This window comes from Vidua macroura, chromosome 6 (genome assembly GCF_024509145.1).
Source record: "Vidua macroura isolate BioBank_ID:100142 chromosome 6, ASM2450914v1, whole genome shotgun sequence".
NCBI lineage: Eukaryota > Metazoa > Chordata > Aves > Passeriformes > Viduidae > Vidua > Vidua macroura.
The window spans coordinates 11,071,475-11,087,260 of NC_071576.1; the positions used below are offsets into that span (position 1 = coordinate 11,071,475).

A 15,786-nucleotide genomic window follows, 5' to 3' on the forward strand; every position below is an offset into this window, starting at 1 on the left:
TGATCTGCAAGGTAATTTCTGTCCATTAATTGAAATTTTAAAAAGCATTACAAACAAAAATATTAATCCTTGATAAGTATTAATACTAAGACTAAGCTAAAAGAAAAACAGCACTAAGAATTAGGAAACTATGACTTACTGAGTATTAAGCAATAAATGTTAATTAAGATGCATCATAAACATTTTTAATGCACAGGATTCTGTACTTTCAAAATTGTTATTGAGTCTAATGGTGTTTTTCTGAACTGGCTACTTTCCACTGCCACCTGTATTTTTTCATTACTTAAAAGAGGAAAAGCCATTTTCCTGTTTCCTCTATTCCCAAACAAATTCTCCATTTCAAATTAACATGTGCTCTCATGTGTCTGCACACATGCACACACTACAGTACCCTAAGGTAGCACACACCTGAAGGAAGCAAGTACTCTAAATTGCAGAAAAATTCTAAAATTAGCCAGAAGTGGTTATTTAAGAGGATGGGTAACATTTCTGATTAGAAATGTTGAAAGAAAGCTTTTTTTTGTTGCTATGGAAACTTCCCATTTAGAAGTGATGACTCCAGAGTAATTCTAGTCCTGAATCACTGGACTATTTATCCATCAGATCTCCTCCTCTTTCCTACCATCAAGCATGATCACCCCTGCTTTTCAGTCATGCTCCAGGCAGCCAGCACATACCAGAAAGCTGCCAGAATAATTTCTAAACCATTATTTCAATGCCACACAGCTGCATCCAATGACCTCTGCAACTGGCACTATGGCGCTACCACAGAAGAGCTGGCCTCCAGGGCTTGCAGACAACATTGGATAGAAGGGCACCCAGAAAGTGAATTAAGTCAACTTAAGCCACAAAGTTCAGCAATTTTAACCACATCTCTTAAAAAAAGGCAAACTAATTCAACTAACAATTGTGTATTCATCTGCTAAAGATTTCAAGGTAACACACTTTCTATGAGAGTACAGTGCATTTGAGTTCAGACGGAAAAACCAAGCTCAGCTTCCTCCTCCCAGTAACAAACCAAATTAGCACAGACATCACAACTCCCAAGAGTTGTGCTGGACACTCTGCTACAGCAGTGAACAGTTCAATGTATTTGACACCAGAACAGTCCAGCTACAGACACCTTTTTATCAATTCTCTTTCTATGACTAGTAGAAGAAATACCTATTCTTGCCTTTGTTCTGGCAAACGGCTCCCTCCTACCCAAATGTTTATATAGACAGACACATTCAATTCCAAAAGTGCTGATAAACATCTGAAAATGTGCACAAACTGCTCTGAAAAATGTCACATTGAGAATGTTTCTTCAAATCGTGATTAAAACACAACCTTCAGGTTTTCTGATCAATTTATTTCTGAAAAGCTAGAGCTTTACATACATACTTGAAGATTAAGGCAATCAGCTAAAGTGTGATTTCAACTTTTAAATTCTGTTTTTAACACTTGAAACTATACAGCTGATGTTCCTCAGTGCCTGTGACTAAGCTTAAAACTAATTCAATAGAGTGAATGGTGGGGAGGAGAGAAGGTTTTTTTGTCAGTCATAACAGTTCAAGGCAGATCCCTTGCCCTTGCATCCCTTCATCCCTTGAATCCTGCATCAAGCAGGATGTGGTACGTTCCTTTTTTTAACATCACTCTTTTGAGCAAAGTTGGCTCTTTCACTCTTCTGACATTATACACGCAGGTAAAGATAAGAACACAACACTAAGTTTGCAGAAAGAAAGATATGAGTAGAGCAAGCACATCTACAGTTACAGCCAATTTTTCTTTTTAAGTTAAACTGATCATCATCATCAAGCATCCCACAATGCAACTTTTACTTTTGGACAACTATCTAAGACACAAGAGAGAGTATGGTGGGACCTGGAAGGAGGATCCATCCTATATACCACATACATCAATAAGTCTTTCAGGAGAACCTATTCTTCCCTTTCTGACAGTCTCCCAAAAATGCTATTCAAGCTACCTCAACAAACAAGGGCAACCAGAAGAACTCTGTCTGACCTTACTTTCAAAGCACTAGTAACTGAATTAGACCAAAAGACACAAAGCCTTCTGATCCACAAAATCAAAAGCCAAACCAAGGCAAGCCTAAAGTGCGGTCAACTCTGTAACGATGCAGCAAGTCTGCATACTGCTTTCTAAGATAGAACAGCAGGGTGAGGATTTGAAAATGACAGTAAAATCACCTTGATGCATCTGTCACTAGAAGATTTAGAAAACTGGATGGCTTCCTAGTGACAAAAATCAGATCTCCTAAGCACAAGGCAATAGAGATCCTCTGCCTGAAGAAACACAGTGCTGGGCAGTGGGCTATATGGTGTTTCTTTACAGAGACCAGTCTAAGACTAATATGCAAATTTCTACCTTCTAATAAGTACCACCAATGAATTCAAGTTCATAACAGTGTGCACATCATTCCACAATGGCAGCAACAAATCCTTGAGAAAAAACTCTGGACTGTGAAATCTGGTAGGTGAACCCTGTACCAATTCACACATGATTACGGTTTCCTGTGAAATACAAGCACACAGAGCAAAAAGCACAGAACACTTTAAAAGAATCATCAGTCTGCATCTGAAACAGAGGGAAAATACTTATTTTAATGCAGAATTAATCCCTTCCCTCTTCTCCTTTTGGTATAATAAGTAGCCTCCATGGACTTATTTTTCATTAAGATAAACAGAGGTCTGATCTACAGCACCCAGAAGAGCTTGTTTCTTGCCAAGACAGCCTCAGAATGCTAGGAAAGCATTCTGAATTACATCTAAAACATGCTTACAATGAAACTGAAATACAGGTTACTGAAACTAAACACAGATCATCACAAAACATGAAAGGGACATTAACAACTTGATTTTCAAAGCTGTATGAGGGCCCAGTATGTAACCAAAATAATTTGGCTAACAGGTTGAGGCTTAATACATAATCAATGTAATTAGGCTGAGAAGCTGAATTTAATTTAATCTCTTGAGATGAGAACTGAAATCAAAGATCAAGGAGTCAAAATGGGTGGAGAGCAGCTAAAGAGCCTTCCATGTAGTATTTTCCCCTCTGCAGTAACTTCAAAGTAGTGTGAAAATCTCTGAACACTCCAGGAATCTTGAACACTACCACAGAGCTCTCTCCTTTGCAGATCTTCATTTACTGGTTTGGGGTGGGAATAAGGACACACAGTATCTGGCATATGGCCCAGCTGTCATCAACCTGGTAAATATATCCACACCATACCTACAGGAAGTGGACTGGTGATGTGACATCAGCAGCTGGGACCAAGGCAAGTTGTTCAAGACAACACTATCAGGAGAGCAGTATGTGTCACCTGATTTCAATTCTGTGCTGTTAACAGCAGCAATTCACCATGACTTCCAAGAGGATAACATCAGAATAAACTTCTTTTACTAATGGTATTAAAGATAAGGCCTGACAGAGCTTTCAGACAGTCTGCAGTAATTCTAGTACATGCAAGTACTGGCAGAGTTTATTATGGAGCAAGTAGATATGATTTTTAACATCAATATTTTCAATTTACAGAATCAGTACAAACCATACAAAGCTTGATATGGAATACACTGGATACATAAAAGTAAGCACTGATTCATAAACAACGCAGTTAAAAATGGCAGGGAAACAACATCTGTGCGGGGTACCATTTTGGACAGCAGATGTTTCTGAAGTTATTTGTTGAAGATTCTTGCTACTATGCCATTATTGTTCACTAGTTTTACCACCACAAGCCAGTCTGGATGGACAACTTTGGGAGGAGTCTCTGGAGAGGCAGCTTAGAGTGCTGAAGGTTTGGGTGGTTTCACACAGATGGCAATTTAGATGTCTATTGTTCTTCCTCAACGAAATCATTTGCCAGAATGATACCTGGATTGGCTGCTAGAATGATCTTTGCACCTTCCTTTCTAGCAAATATGCTTATTATTGTTAAACACTCTCAGTAATTGAGATTACTGCTGGAGATTACTATCCAGTGTATCTCAGCATAATTTACAATGTTTTTATTACAGCAAGAGCTGCATCCTAAAGCTTGGGTCCATCCATGCTGTTCTAATGATAAGCAAAAAGATTAACTTTTCAACATGATAGTAATGACAAAGTTTGTATATTTTAGCACTCACGGATTTATGGTGTAGTACTTGTTTAACAGTTGTGTGTCCAGCCATGGAGTTCCTTTAGTGTTTTGCCAGAGACAGCATGGAGTCTGTTGAATTGCATCAGTGACTGGGATGTTTCTTATAAGCAGCAAAGGCCATCTGGGCCTCTTTGCTGTGGAGCCCACAACAAACTTTACAGTCACAAACCACTTTAGAAGACTGATCCACAACTTGCTGAAGCTCTTCTGCCTTTCTTGCTGCTGTTTATTTTTCACAACACAAAGCACTGCTTGTATTTCCTGTTAGTTGCTTATACACAGGACTCAAATTTTATCTTCTAAAGAATTGTATCATCACAGCTTTGTGTAACAGACTGGACTTACAACACACCAAACCAATCCCATGTTTCAGCTTAGTGTGCTCCATCCTTGACATGAATACACTATAATTCTACATTCACAATTAAATATCAGTAGCATAAGGCTTGTTTTCCATTTGCTTCTTGTAAACTTAATTTTGCTTTAACTAATTTACTCCATGAACAAGCTGACATTTGATTCCCTTCACTCTGAGCTCAGATTTTCAACACAAGAGTACTGGGAAAAGACGAGAGGGTGCCCAGTCTCAGACTTCAAGTGGATTTACACTGCTTTGCATTTGCTGAAACACCACCATCAGTGAGCACCTGGTACCTCACAAAAGCAGCAATGCAACACTTGTTTCCTAACATAACTTCTATCACAAAATTTCAAAGCAAGAAATGTCCTCAGGAAAAAAAAAATATTACCTGTAACCACCAGTTAGCTGATTAAATAAGATTTAAACCAGATAGAGTCTAAAGTATTATTTTAAAACATTTATATGAATACAGGGATGAAGAATCTGGATAAAGGATGGCCTGGCTTAAATTACTTTAGTTATTGATTTTCATTATGATTTCTCTCTTGAGCCTGAAGCATCCTTTTACTTTACAAAACGCCAAAACAACAAAAACGACCTTTGTTCTTTTTAGATATATATATCCGTACATACACATAAGCACACATATATATGTAAGGTTCCCACATTTGGAGGAAATCACACACTAACTCATTCACTTTAGGCACCAACTGCTATACTCCACTGTAAATTTTAATTATATACAGCTACTGATGAGCTAAGGCACATGTGGCTTTACCACTGAGGTCCATATTTTTGTGCTCCCTGATCTATTCATAGAAGCTTCTCACTTCACACACTCATATTGAAATCTTTTTTTACTTCGCCTCCTGCCACCAATTTGGTATTTGTATTAGATGCTATTTGAGAGAGATGTAGTCCATGACAAATAACCTGGTCTAGTGGAAGGTGTTCCTCCCCATGGCAGGTGGGTTGGAACTAGATGATCTTGTGGGTCTCTTCCAACCAGACCATTCTATGATTCTATGAATAATAACTGTAGCTGCTTCTACAGAACTGTTATACCAAATCATTTCATCTTTGGCTCTCATCATGCTTTTATTTTACATGTTGCTGGAGAAGCTTACTTGTCAGTATTTCAGACTGCTAAATTGAGAAGTGATGAGGAAGTATATAAAAGTCACTATAAATGTGTAGCAAATTATAATATTTGGCAGTCATCTTTTAAGAAGCATATTCAGGAATAGGCCAGGACTTTTTTTCCTAGCTTTTGGCTGGTTGGTTTCTGTAAATGGCCCTCTAAGTCTGTTGCAGGGAAGGACACACAAACAAAAAACCCCAAGGCCTACCATCCCCCTTCTAGAATTACAAATTTATTCTGGTTTCAAATGAAATTGAGGGGGGAAAAATGCACACAATGTATGTTTGTAGTCTGTAAGCATATTGGTAGATTCAACAGCTACCTGTTTTTTCTCACTGTTTGTATTCTAAAAGATAACTACACTAATAATTCTGTATTACATGTGTTAATGTACATCTGAGTACTCTGAGTGGTAGGCCTTAACTCTTAGTAAATAATTTAAGAGAAGCAATTTGAAACAAAGGATGAAAAGGATGTTTTTAGTTACAAAATGCTACTATCCATTTTTGAAAGTCACTTTGCTCCTTTTGATTAGAACAGCCTTTACCTTCATTGCTGTGCTGCTTCAATTCAGGAAGGATTCAGAGAGCTTAAAAACACTATTAGGAAGCAGAGGATAGCAAGTACTAAACCACACACAGTTCTCACACCTCATATGTTACACAAGTAGTTGTCAGCCTTGTGTAAGAAGTAGAAGGGCACAAGATCCTGTTTTCAGAAGCGCCCCATTTTAGGTAATAAAATACTTGTATACAGCAGTGTTTGGTACACTTTAATAACACCATTAATTTTAAAAGCATAATGTTAAAGTTACATAACAAACACCATTAAGGTAACTCCACTATTCAGTATTAAGGTGCCTTTGCTTGGAAGACAGAAGAAGATCAAAAAGATCAAAAAGCCAACATGTCAATAAAAATTGGAACTAGAAAAATTACGGAAGTTAAAGACAAACAAAAAGTTTCATTGATGTTCTAAGACTAACACATGGCAACTCTTTACCCAGCAAATAGCTTCTCATTTCATACTAAGGGTGTATACACTCAAGTGTTTTTTAATGGTTATATCAACCCATTAAAATAATCTCTCTAGGAAAGAAAATCAGAACTTGAAGACATGATCAAAAATTAGTTTTCAAATTAATTTTTTATAGAAGTTGGCTCACCAATTTAAAACCAAACAAACCCACTCCAAAGCCCACAGATTTTATTTTCTATCAGTTATAACTGATTCAAGAGAAAATCCATCACAACTTCATATAGTTTTGGTTTTAAATCCTCTTTTGCTAATGTTATGAGGAAAATCCCAAACTAATAACCCTAGAAAGCTACATAATGGGTCTAACACTGTCTATTTATAGACCTTCCATGATTCAAACTTGAGAGGACAAGTTGTTTGAAATTTCAATTTTATTTCATAATATATCTGTTTTTCCAAATGCAAGACCACCAGTTTTAAGATCATCTTTATGTACTACTACATGGGACTGGCTCACGAAAGCACTGGCTACGCTGCCTGTCCAGCTGGGGCACACCACTGAGTACACACTGACCAGAAGAGCCAGGGTCCAGCTAGGGTTATGTGATGAAGACATCTGCCAGTGCTAAATGTATCTCTTTGTTAAGGACACCGGCTTCAATGAAGAACAAATAAAGAACAAGCTTATACCTCAAAGATGATGAATGCCATGTATCCAAAATGCAGCGCTACTGAGTTACAAAAACTGCCCAAATGGTGTGAGGGTTGACACACCTGAAGGATGGGATGCCATCCAGAGAGGCCCGGACAAGCTTGAGAAATGCGCCCATGCGAATCTCATGCAGTTTAACAAGACCAAGTGCTGGTGCTGCACCGGGGTCCAGGCAGCTCTGGTATCAATCCAGGCTGGGGATGAACAGAGGGAGAGCAGCCCTGCTGAGAAGGCTTTGGGGTGCTGGTGGATGAGAGGCTGGACATGACCCAGCCATGGGCCCTGGCAGCCAGAAACCACCTGTGTGTGGGGCTGCAGCCATAGCACCGGGGGCAGCAGGGGAGGGAGGGGATTCTGCCCCTCGGCTCTGCTCAGGTGAGACCCCACCTGGAACACTGCACCCTGCTGTGTGATCCTCAGCACAGGAAGGACATGGAGCTGTTGGAGCAAGTCCAGAGAAGGGCCACAAAGATGATTACAGGGATGGAGCACCTCTGCTATGAGAAAGACTGAGAGGATTGGGTTTGTTCAACCTGGAGAAGAAAGGCTTTGGGGTGACCTAATTGCAGCCTTCCAGTACCTGAAGGGCACCTACAAAAAAGATGAAGAAACTTTTTACAAGGGCATATTGGGACAGGAGAAGGGGGAATGGGGAATGGCTTTAAACTGAGATTAAACATCAGGAAGAAAGTCTTTACTGTGAGAGTGGTAAGGCACTGGAACAGTTTCCCCTAAGTTGTGGGTACTCCACCCCTGGAAGTGTTCAAGGCTAGGCTGGATGGAGTTGTGAGCAAACTGGTCTAGTGGAAGGTGTCCCTGCCCATGGCAGAGGGAGTGGGATTAGATGGTCTTTAACGTCCCTTCCAATCCAACCCATTATGTGATTCTACAACTGAACAACAATAATGGAAAAGACCTAAATGATGGATGGATTTACTCACATAACTGAATAAATACCTGCCTGTGACAAGAAGGTATTTTCAGAAATTATTTAGGAGCAGGCCTAATACATGTTAATAAGGAAGAAAAAACAATCCCAGAACTTTCTCCTCTCCTCAATCCCCAAACCTCAACCACCTCTGCTGTGGTGCCTAAACGAACTGCCAAATTAGTACTTACTTGTGAAGAGACTTTCAAGTATAACTTTAAAAAATTCTGAAGTAAAAAATTCTAGTCTCAAACTGGACATTGTGTAACAGTCCCCAACTTCAAGATCAGGTATGTTTGTTTCTCAGGGTAAACAGCACCACAATGAAAATCACAAACAGCAAACATGAGAAAAATAAGCAGCATATATAGAGAATATCCACTCAACTTTCTAAATAACTTCTGCTGCTGATTATGGAAACCTGTTATCACAAAACAGTGCTGGATTTATTGCCTTTGTCTATTCCTTGCTTTCCTTTAAATGTTAGGATACTTCCACATACGATCTCAACTGAAAAAAGCCATGCAAAGACATCAACACTGCTTCTACTACCCATTCCTTTCGTAATGTCCTACTTTTAATGGAAGTGACAATCCTATGTGCTCATATAATCAGGAATCATTAAAAGTAGTGAGAATATTGACAGTCTTTCCCTACCACATGCTAGCTAATATAGGAAAGGTGATCATGGAAAACTGGATAGCCACCTCTGGAGGTTCGTTCAGAGGGATGAAAATCCTTACTTGTGCTGAAGTGTTTTGAAGATGACCCATCAAAAAGAGATTTCTATAATTTTTTTGCAAATCCATTTACTGAAAAGTATTACCACTATGCTAAATAGCTTAAGAAAACTTTTAAATTAAAAAGGCCCCAAAAAGCAGGGAAGAAAAGCTTCTGGAAATAAAAGCCTTACAAAATTTCTGCACTGGAAGCCATTACAGTGATAAACCTACTGAAAAGTGATGGCTGTGAGACAGTGGCAGGATAGAAGCATGGATCAGCACTTAAAAGATTTAAAATTATTTTTAAAATTGGTTTCAGCAGTGATTACAGTCCAACATCAGCAACACATGCTATCAATATCATTTTTTGCACAGCAAGAAAAATGGCTAATACAATTTGCATTTTATTACATTTTGATTTGCCTACATTAAAAAGAAGAAAGTAGAAAGAACCTTTAAAGTAGAAAGAACCAACAAGAACAGCACATGGAAACGAGAAGATAATACACACACACACACAGGCTTCTCAAAACCACATTAGTCTTCCGTTTGCTTTTCTGCATGGCAGAAGAATGAGTTATAATTTCTGTTCTCATTTGCTGATAGTCACCAAGCCAATACTTTCTCAAACAACAAAAACAGTCTTTGCCTTCTACAGACTACTCAGCATCTGGATTGAAAATGAATACAAATTAAATTTAAAAGTTTCATGCCAGTTTAGGCCAGTCCAGCTAGACACAGAAGAAGCTATCCCTCCCTGTCACCTAGTTTTATACCAGACTATTGACATGTATCAAAGACTCCCAGCTACTTCTGACCCTTCCATCCCCCAGGTGAACTACAGTAGTGAATTAATTGTCCTGGACTGTTCCAGTGACTGGTGAACAGAGCAAGTTTTAGCACCTACTCTCACACAGACAAAAAAAGTCAGAAATAAAGAGTATATAGGGTTAAAATTTTAACTTCCTTCCCCTGTGGTAGTATTTGAAAACCACTGCTAAACTACTGCACTTGAATTATTTTAGGTGTTAGGTTAGTTTTTTCTAGAGATAGAAAAAGGTCACGTTTTTCAACAGCCATTAACGATTACCAAGTCACCTTCTCTAAAAAAATCAGACTCTCCATAAATTACTACTGCCTCAATTCAAAAGGAGACCTCCACACCCCTGTGACAAAACAAAACTCTACAACAAAGCTTATCCAGCAGATAAATAATTTCTTCAAAAGCCAGTTAGATCACAGGGTATATGTCCACCAAGTACCAATGGAACGGCCAATCACCACACCCAGGGGGTTTAATTTTCAGTATTAGTTTTTGGTGCAAGTATCATTTTTGGGCACTGTTAAAAAAAGGCCCCAAGAATTTACCACAGCAGAGACACTACTCACATAGAGAGGAAAAACAATACACAACAGATGAAATCTTTGTTCACAACCTGAAGACACTAATATGCTGGACTGATGAAATAAGAGGTTATACTTAAAGGAATAGATTTAACTGTTTAGTCTAATTTATTAACGTTTGCTAACAGGTTATAAAATAAGCTTAGACAGGAGCTTAATCATATTAGCTTTTTTCTTAAGTGTTCAATAAACGAGCAACATGCAACTGGAAACTGGAGTAATGGTACAGAAGGACAAGGTGCCTTCACGTCATACAGACTGTGCATTTCTGGTACCTCTGTTACAAAAAGGAGAACAGTAGATGGAAACAAGAGAAAGACAATCGAAGTAACAGGTGTCCTCCTATGCAGGGGACATTAAGCAGGATTCTGGGGGAAAACAACCTAAATATAAAATATGTATTAAAAATATATAAATGTCAATTACATAATTAATAATTTAATGCCAATTTTACACAACTTCCAGTTAAACAACCCTCTAAACCACATACCGGCCTAAAGAAAAGTATACCAGGATGGAAGATCATACATATACATCTACTCTGATTCTCTCTCCTTGAGCATAGCAATTTAGAATGGAGGTCCATGTTACTCCACATGTAGCAAGGCTTTTTTGGTATTACATTGAGTAACCACACACAGCTAATGCATCAGTTTTAGTCAATTTTCACCCTCTTTTAGCACAGGCATTCTGGATCTGGTATACCAGGAATCATTTCAATCCCTTTTCAAACTTCCTGTACCATTTCCATCAACCGAAACCTCATTTCTCTGACTGGAAGGCAGGAAAAACACATGCTCATTTTTGTAAATACTAAGATCTATTTTACTTTTTTTATCTATAGAACTTCAAGGCATCATGAATTTAGTTAAGTGCTATAAAAGTATCTATAAATAAAGTATTTGTGGGATGCTGTTGCTTGTGTTGTCCCTGTTCTTTGAACAGCAGGCTGTTTCTAGTCTTTACAATCTGCCATTTGCATTAAATCCATTTGCATTAAATGCATATGCATTAAAAGCATTTTGAGAAACAAAAAGCTGAAATGAACCACCATATTTCCAAACCTACTCATAGTCTAGAAGAGGATTTTTCAAAAGCCATATTAAAACATATGTAGAATGACACATGACAACAACCTTTTTTGAAGGAAAAGGAGACCTAGAAATGTATTAACAGCATGCTCCTGAATATTTCTGTATTTACCAATCTTCACTATGTTAATAAATAGCCTCCTTTCTGCTCATATAAGCACCAGCTAACACACAGCAGGATTACAGCCAGCCACGTTAGAAGGCAAAGTCTACATTACTATTTGTGTGCAATTACTCTATTAATTAAGATAATGAGTCAAGCACTGAGGTGTTCAAAACTGTACAGAGACTAAATAATGCCCACTGGGAATGAGAACCATACTGTATGTGCCAGTCACATTCCCAGCTCCTTTCCCATTCTGCCCCTGCTCACATATGACCAAGTATCCTAGACAAGTAAACTGTACTTTTTTGTATTTTTTGGGAATTCTACCTGGATGGACAAAAGAAACAGTGTATGAACAGTAAAACATTCTTCAATTGAGATTCATCTCTCTAACATTTCAAGTTTAAAAACCAAAAATCTAGATCTGCAAAGACAGAAAGAAATGGCAAAGAAACCCACATATACAATTTTGGCTAGCATACAAAGCTCTTCACTTATTATCTCGGGGAGCTTTACACTTGATCCTGAAGTACCAAGAGAGAATAAGAAAAGTAGTCTTGGTCTCAGCAACTTGTCATTCAGAAGCCTGAGAAAATAAGTAGTCAACAAAGGTACTCCAAAGATGGTGATAATAATGAGCCTTACAACTACACAGGAATTAAAATTATGGCCAAGTGACACTCTTTTTAATACCATAGCAATATACTGCAAAGACAGAACACATCACAATGAAGTACATCTATTTACACCACTATAAACATCTACACTGATATATTTCCCACTTCATTCTACAAGCTCCCCTAGTAGTTAAGATCCTTTCTAGTAGCTAGCTTCCCTCCATCAAAACTCAATCACTCTTACAGGAATTTACCAAAATACTTTTACATATAATTTATAAGTTTTAATGATCTTCTTAATTTATGACAGTAGCATGAGTCACTCTGCACAACAGACAAATGAGAACTCACTGAACTGCGTACAATAAATAGTCTAACCCACCTATCCCCAACAGTCATTTCAGGGCAGGAAAAACAGTAAAGCTGGATGAGTGTTTTGTTCTCAAACATTATCTTTCAGAATCAAGACACGTTTTGAGGATGAAATATGTAACTTTTCATAACTTACTAGGAACATTTTAAGGGAAATTAACGTAAATGGTGGCTTTCCACATCAAACAAAACTACTGATTCTGAGTTTCTGAATGAATAATGACTTAAACGTCCCTTTTCAAGTTGCTGTGCCTTGCTAGTGGGCAAAACAGAGAGAAATGCAGAAGGGAAAAAAAAATCAACAGAATAATTAGTCAAAAATGGCACACTTCATCGTACACCTACAAAAAGGAACTACACAACACAACAGCTGGCAGCCTTTGATTAAGCCTAAGGTCTCCTGACAATAAACCAGGCTATTGACACTCAACTGACATGCCAGCATAGACAGTTTGAGAGAAGAGACCTCTGGGAATTACAGAGAATTCTAAAAACGACATTGAGCAACAAGAAGAGATACCCAAAAACTCACAACAAAAGCAGAAAATAAGACAGATGTACATCTCATAACCAAAAAAGGGAATAGATGAGTATTTAAGACTGTAGCAAGCAAATATTTATTTACTCTAAATAAAACTGACTTGCTTAAGAGCATTGTTTTATATCTTGCCAAATACCAGGGCAGTAGTTCCACAATCATTTCCCCTCAAAACTACTATCATGTCAAAATTACAATGTAGAAAAACTTAAAACACTTTTTAGAAGTTACTACAAATAACTGTGAAAAATACTATGTTTTTTAGTAATATTTACCTCATGTTCTTGGTTATCTTGTCCATCTTTACCACTTTTTCCACTCTTGACTGATTTTGTAGGTTCCTTAAAAAAAAGTTCACAGTTTCAGTTTTTTTTTTTTTTTTAAAGGAGATCTAGATAGATTTTCAAGTCAAGGAATTAGGCTTTTTTAGACACTCACTAAAAGTAATAAAATTGACAGAATAAAAATTATACAATTTAACTGGAAGATAACAATATTGAACTATAAGTATCTACAAAGCCACTTTAAACATTTTTTATCTGTAGAAAGACTTTGGAGATTTATTTATGCCTCAAAATTCACCTATAAATATAAGCTTCTACACAGGTAAGCAGGCAGAGACAAAGAATGCAAGTGATTTGAACCATGTGTAAGAAATTACTTAGTTCTACTACCTTGCTGTCCTTGGTTATTTGGTTCAGAAATATTTCTATTTAGTTTAGCTTTGAAACTAGCCTAAGTAGAGTACACATTTTACACTTTATTATTTTGTCTGCTCTAGGGGCTAGGAAGTCCAGTGTTAGAAGTAGGCCCACAACTCAATTTTCCACCTCACAGCATTGTACTTACCTTGAATCCTTCACCCATTTTTGAGTTTTGTTACTCTCAGAAAAGTGAAGAAAAGTTTCAGTGTTTTTAACATCGAAAGTGCCAAGGATATTGGGAAAATTTAAAGCAAACAACCCCCCACAAACCACAACACTCAACCTCCCTACATCTAATTTTAAAATGACAAACTAAAAACTAAACAGAAGCGGTCGAGAGGGACAGCAGCTGGCTGAGGAGGACAGCACACTTCACTGTTTCTGACTTCCACTCGCGGCTAATTGCCTATCACACAAAATAAAGTGCAATCCAGCTAACTTCCTGCCGGATTTACAAGTTTTCTGCAATCATTACTTGTGCAAGCCCCTTTCGTAGCCGCCAGACAAATCACTCCCTGGAGCCTGAGGCAAAGCGGGGCCAAAGCTACGTTCATTCTGTTGTCAGGAGAAGGAGCCGAAAGACTCCGAGGGGCGGTCAGTGCTCCTTGCATACTTACAGAGATCCCCCAAGCGCAACTCCCACTGCAGCCAGAGCTACGCAGCAGCCAAACTTCCCAGGACGGGGCCCGGGCAAGAAGCCGTAGGGATGGACCCCCCCACCTTGCCGTGAAAATAATCCCTTCCCCCTCCCCGACGCCCCCGGACCAGCCCCGAGCGAGACCCCCCCTCCCCGCTCCGCCTCAGCCAGCCCCGGCTGAGGACACGTTTCCCATCCCCTCCCTCCAGCACTCCCCCGCACGCCGAACACACGGCCGCCCTCCACCGACTCCCTCCCTCCGACGGCCGCCGGCGAGACGGTACCAGGACCCCGCCTCGGCACCCCCGGACTAGGCCCCGCCGGGAGCTGCCCCCTCCCCGGCACCCGGCGGAGGCCGGCACACAGCAGGGAGCGAGGGAGCTGCCCCTCACCCGGGGCTGCCCCTCGCGCTGCTCTCCCACCGCCGGGAACGGGCGCCGCTCGTCGCTGCCGCCCCCCACCCCAGGCCCCTCCTCCCTGCGGGGCCTGCACCCCACAGCCTCCCCGCGGGGCTCGGCCTCTCCCGATCCCCCCCGACTCACTTTCTCCTTCTTGTTTTTATTCGGCATGGCCGCGGAGGCGCAGCCCCCGCCGGCCCCGCTTCGCTCCGCGCCGCGCCCGCCCCGCGCTGCCGCTCCCCCGCTCCGCGGCGGCCTCGGTGCTCCCCCTTCCTCCCCCGCCCGCGGGGAGCGGGCCCTGCCCGCCCATTGGCTGCGTGCGTCACGTGGGCCGCAGCTCGCGGCGCGTCACCGAGCGGGCGGGGATGGCGGCGCCCCCGCCCCCGGCGGCTCCGGCGCTCTCCCGGCGGGATCGGGGCTGTCCGGACGGCTCCCCCGCTCCGCCCGGGCTCCGGCCACGCCTCGGGGTGTTCCCGCAGGCTGAGCGGGGCAGCGGGACGGGCTGAGGTGTCCTCAGAGGGTCCGGCAGCCTCTTTCTCAGCCCGTGGGAAGCGGGGGGTCCCTGCAGGCGCTGCCTCAGGCGCTCTTGGGCGAGGGGCACGGGCTCCACCGCGGGCGTCCGGGCGCCCGTCACTGGAGAACGGAACGTTAAGGGGAAAAAAAAAAAAAAAAAAAAAAAGATAAAACAATATGGGGCATGCCTGAAGGTCGCTGGCTCTCTCGTGCAAATGCAGTGTGTCCATCATCATTTTGAGGACTTCAATTTTGAGGACTTGCAGTATGTAGATGTGGAAGGTGAGCTTTGGGAAGTTGCAGCCTGGTTTTGAAACGATATCTTGATTGCTTTTAAAAGCCTGAGTTCATTTGTGCATGTTTTCATCATGCCCACCTGTACTAGAGGTAATTTTTGTCCAAAGAAACAACTTTTTAATC

At 40.5% G+C, this 15,786-nt stretch overlaps 1 protein-coding gene across 1 annotated transcript in view; it reads right to left on the bottom strand.

The window, feature by feature from the left end:
- Nucleotides 1-15,072, bottom strand: part of PPP2R5C (protein phosphatase 2 regulatory subunit B'gamma) — a 75,113-nt gene extending 60,041 nt beyond the window's left edge. Inside the window, exons 1-2 of the mRNA XM_053979764.1 lie at nucleotides 14,998-15,072; nucleotides 13,390-13,455 (exon numbers count right to left, since the gene is read on the bottom strand). Coding sequence (XP_053835739.1) covers nucleotides 13,390-13,455; nucleotides 14,998-15,024 — 93 coding nt within the window. The 5' untranslated portion in view covers nucleotides 15,025-15,072. The remainder of the gene's footprint in view (nucleotides 1-13,389; nucleotides 13,456-14,997) is intronic.
- Between the last annotated feature and the right edge of the window lie 714 nt (nucleotides 15,073-15,786).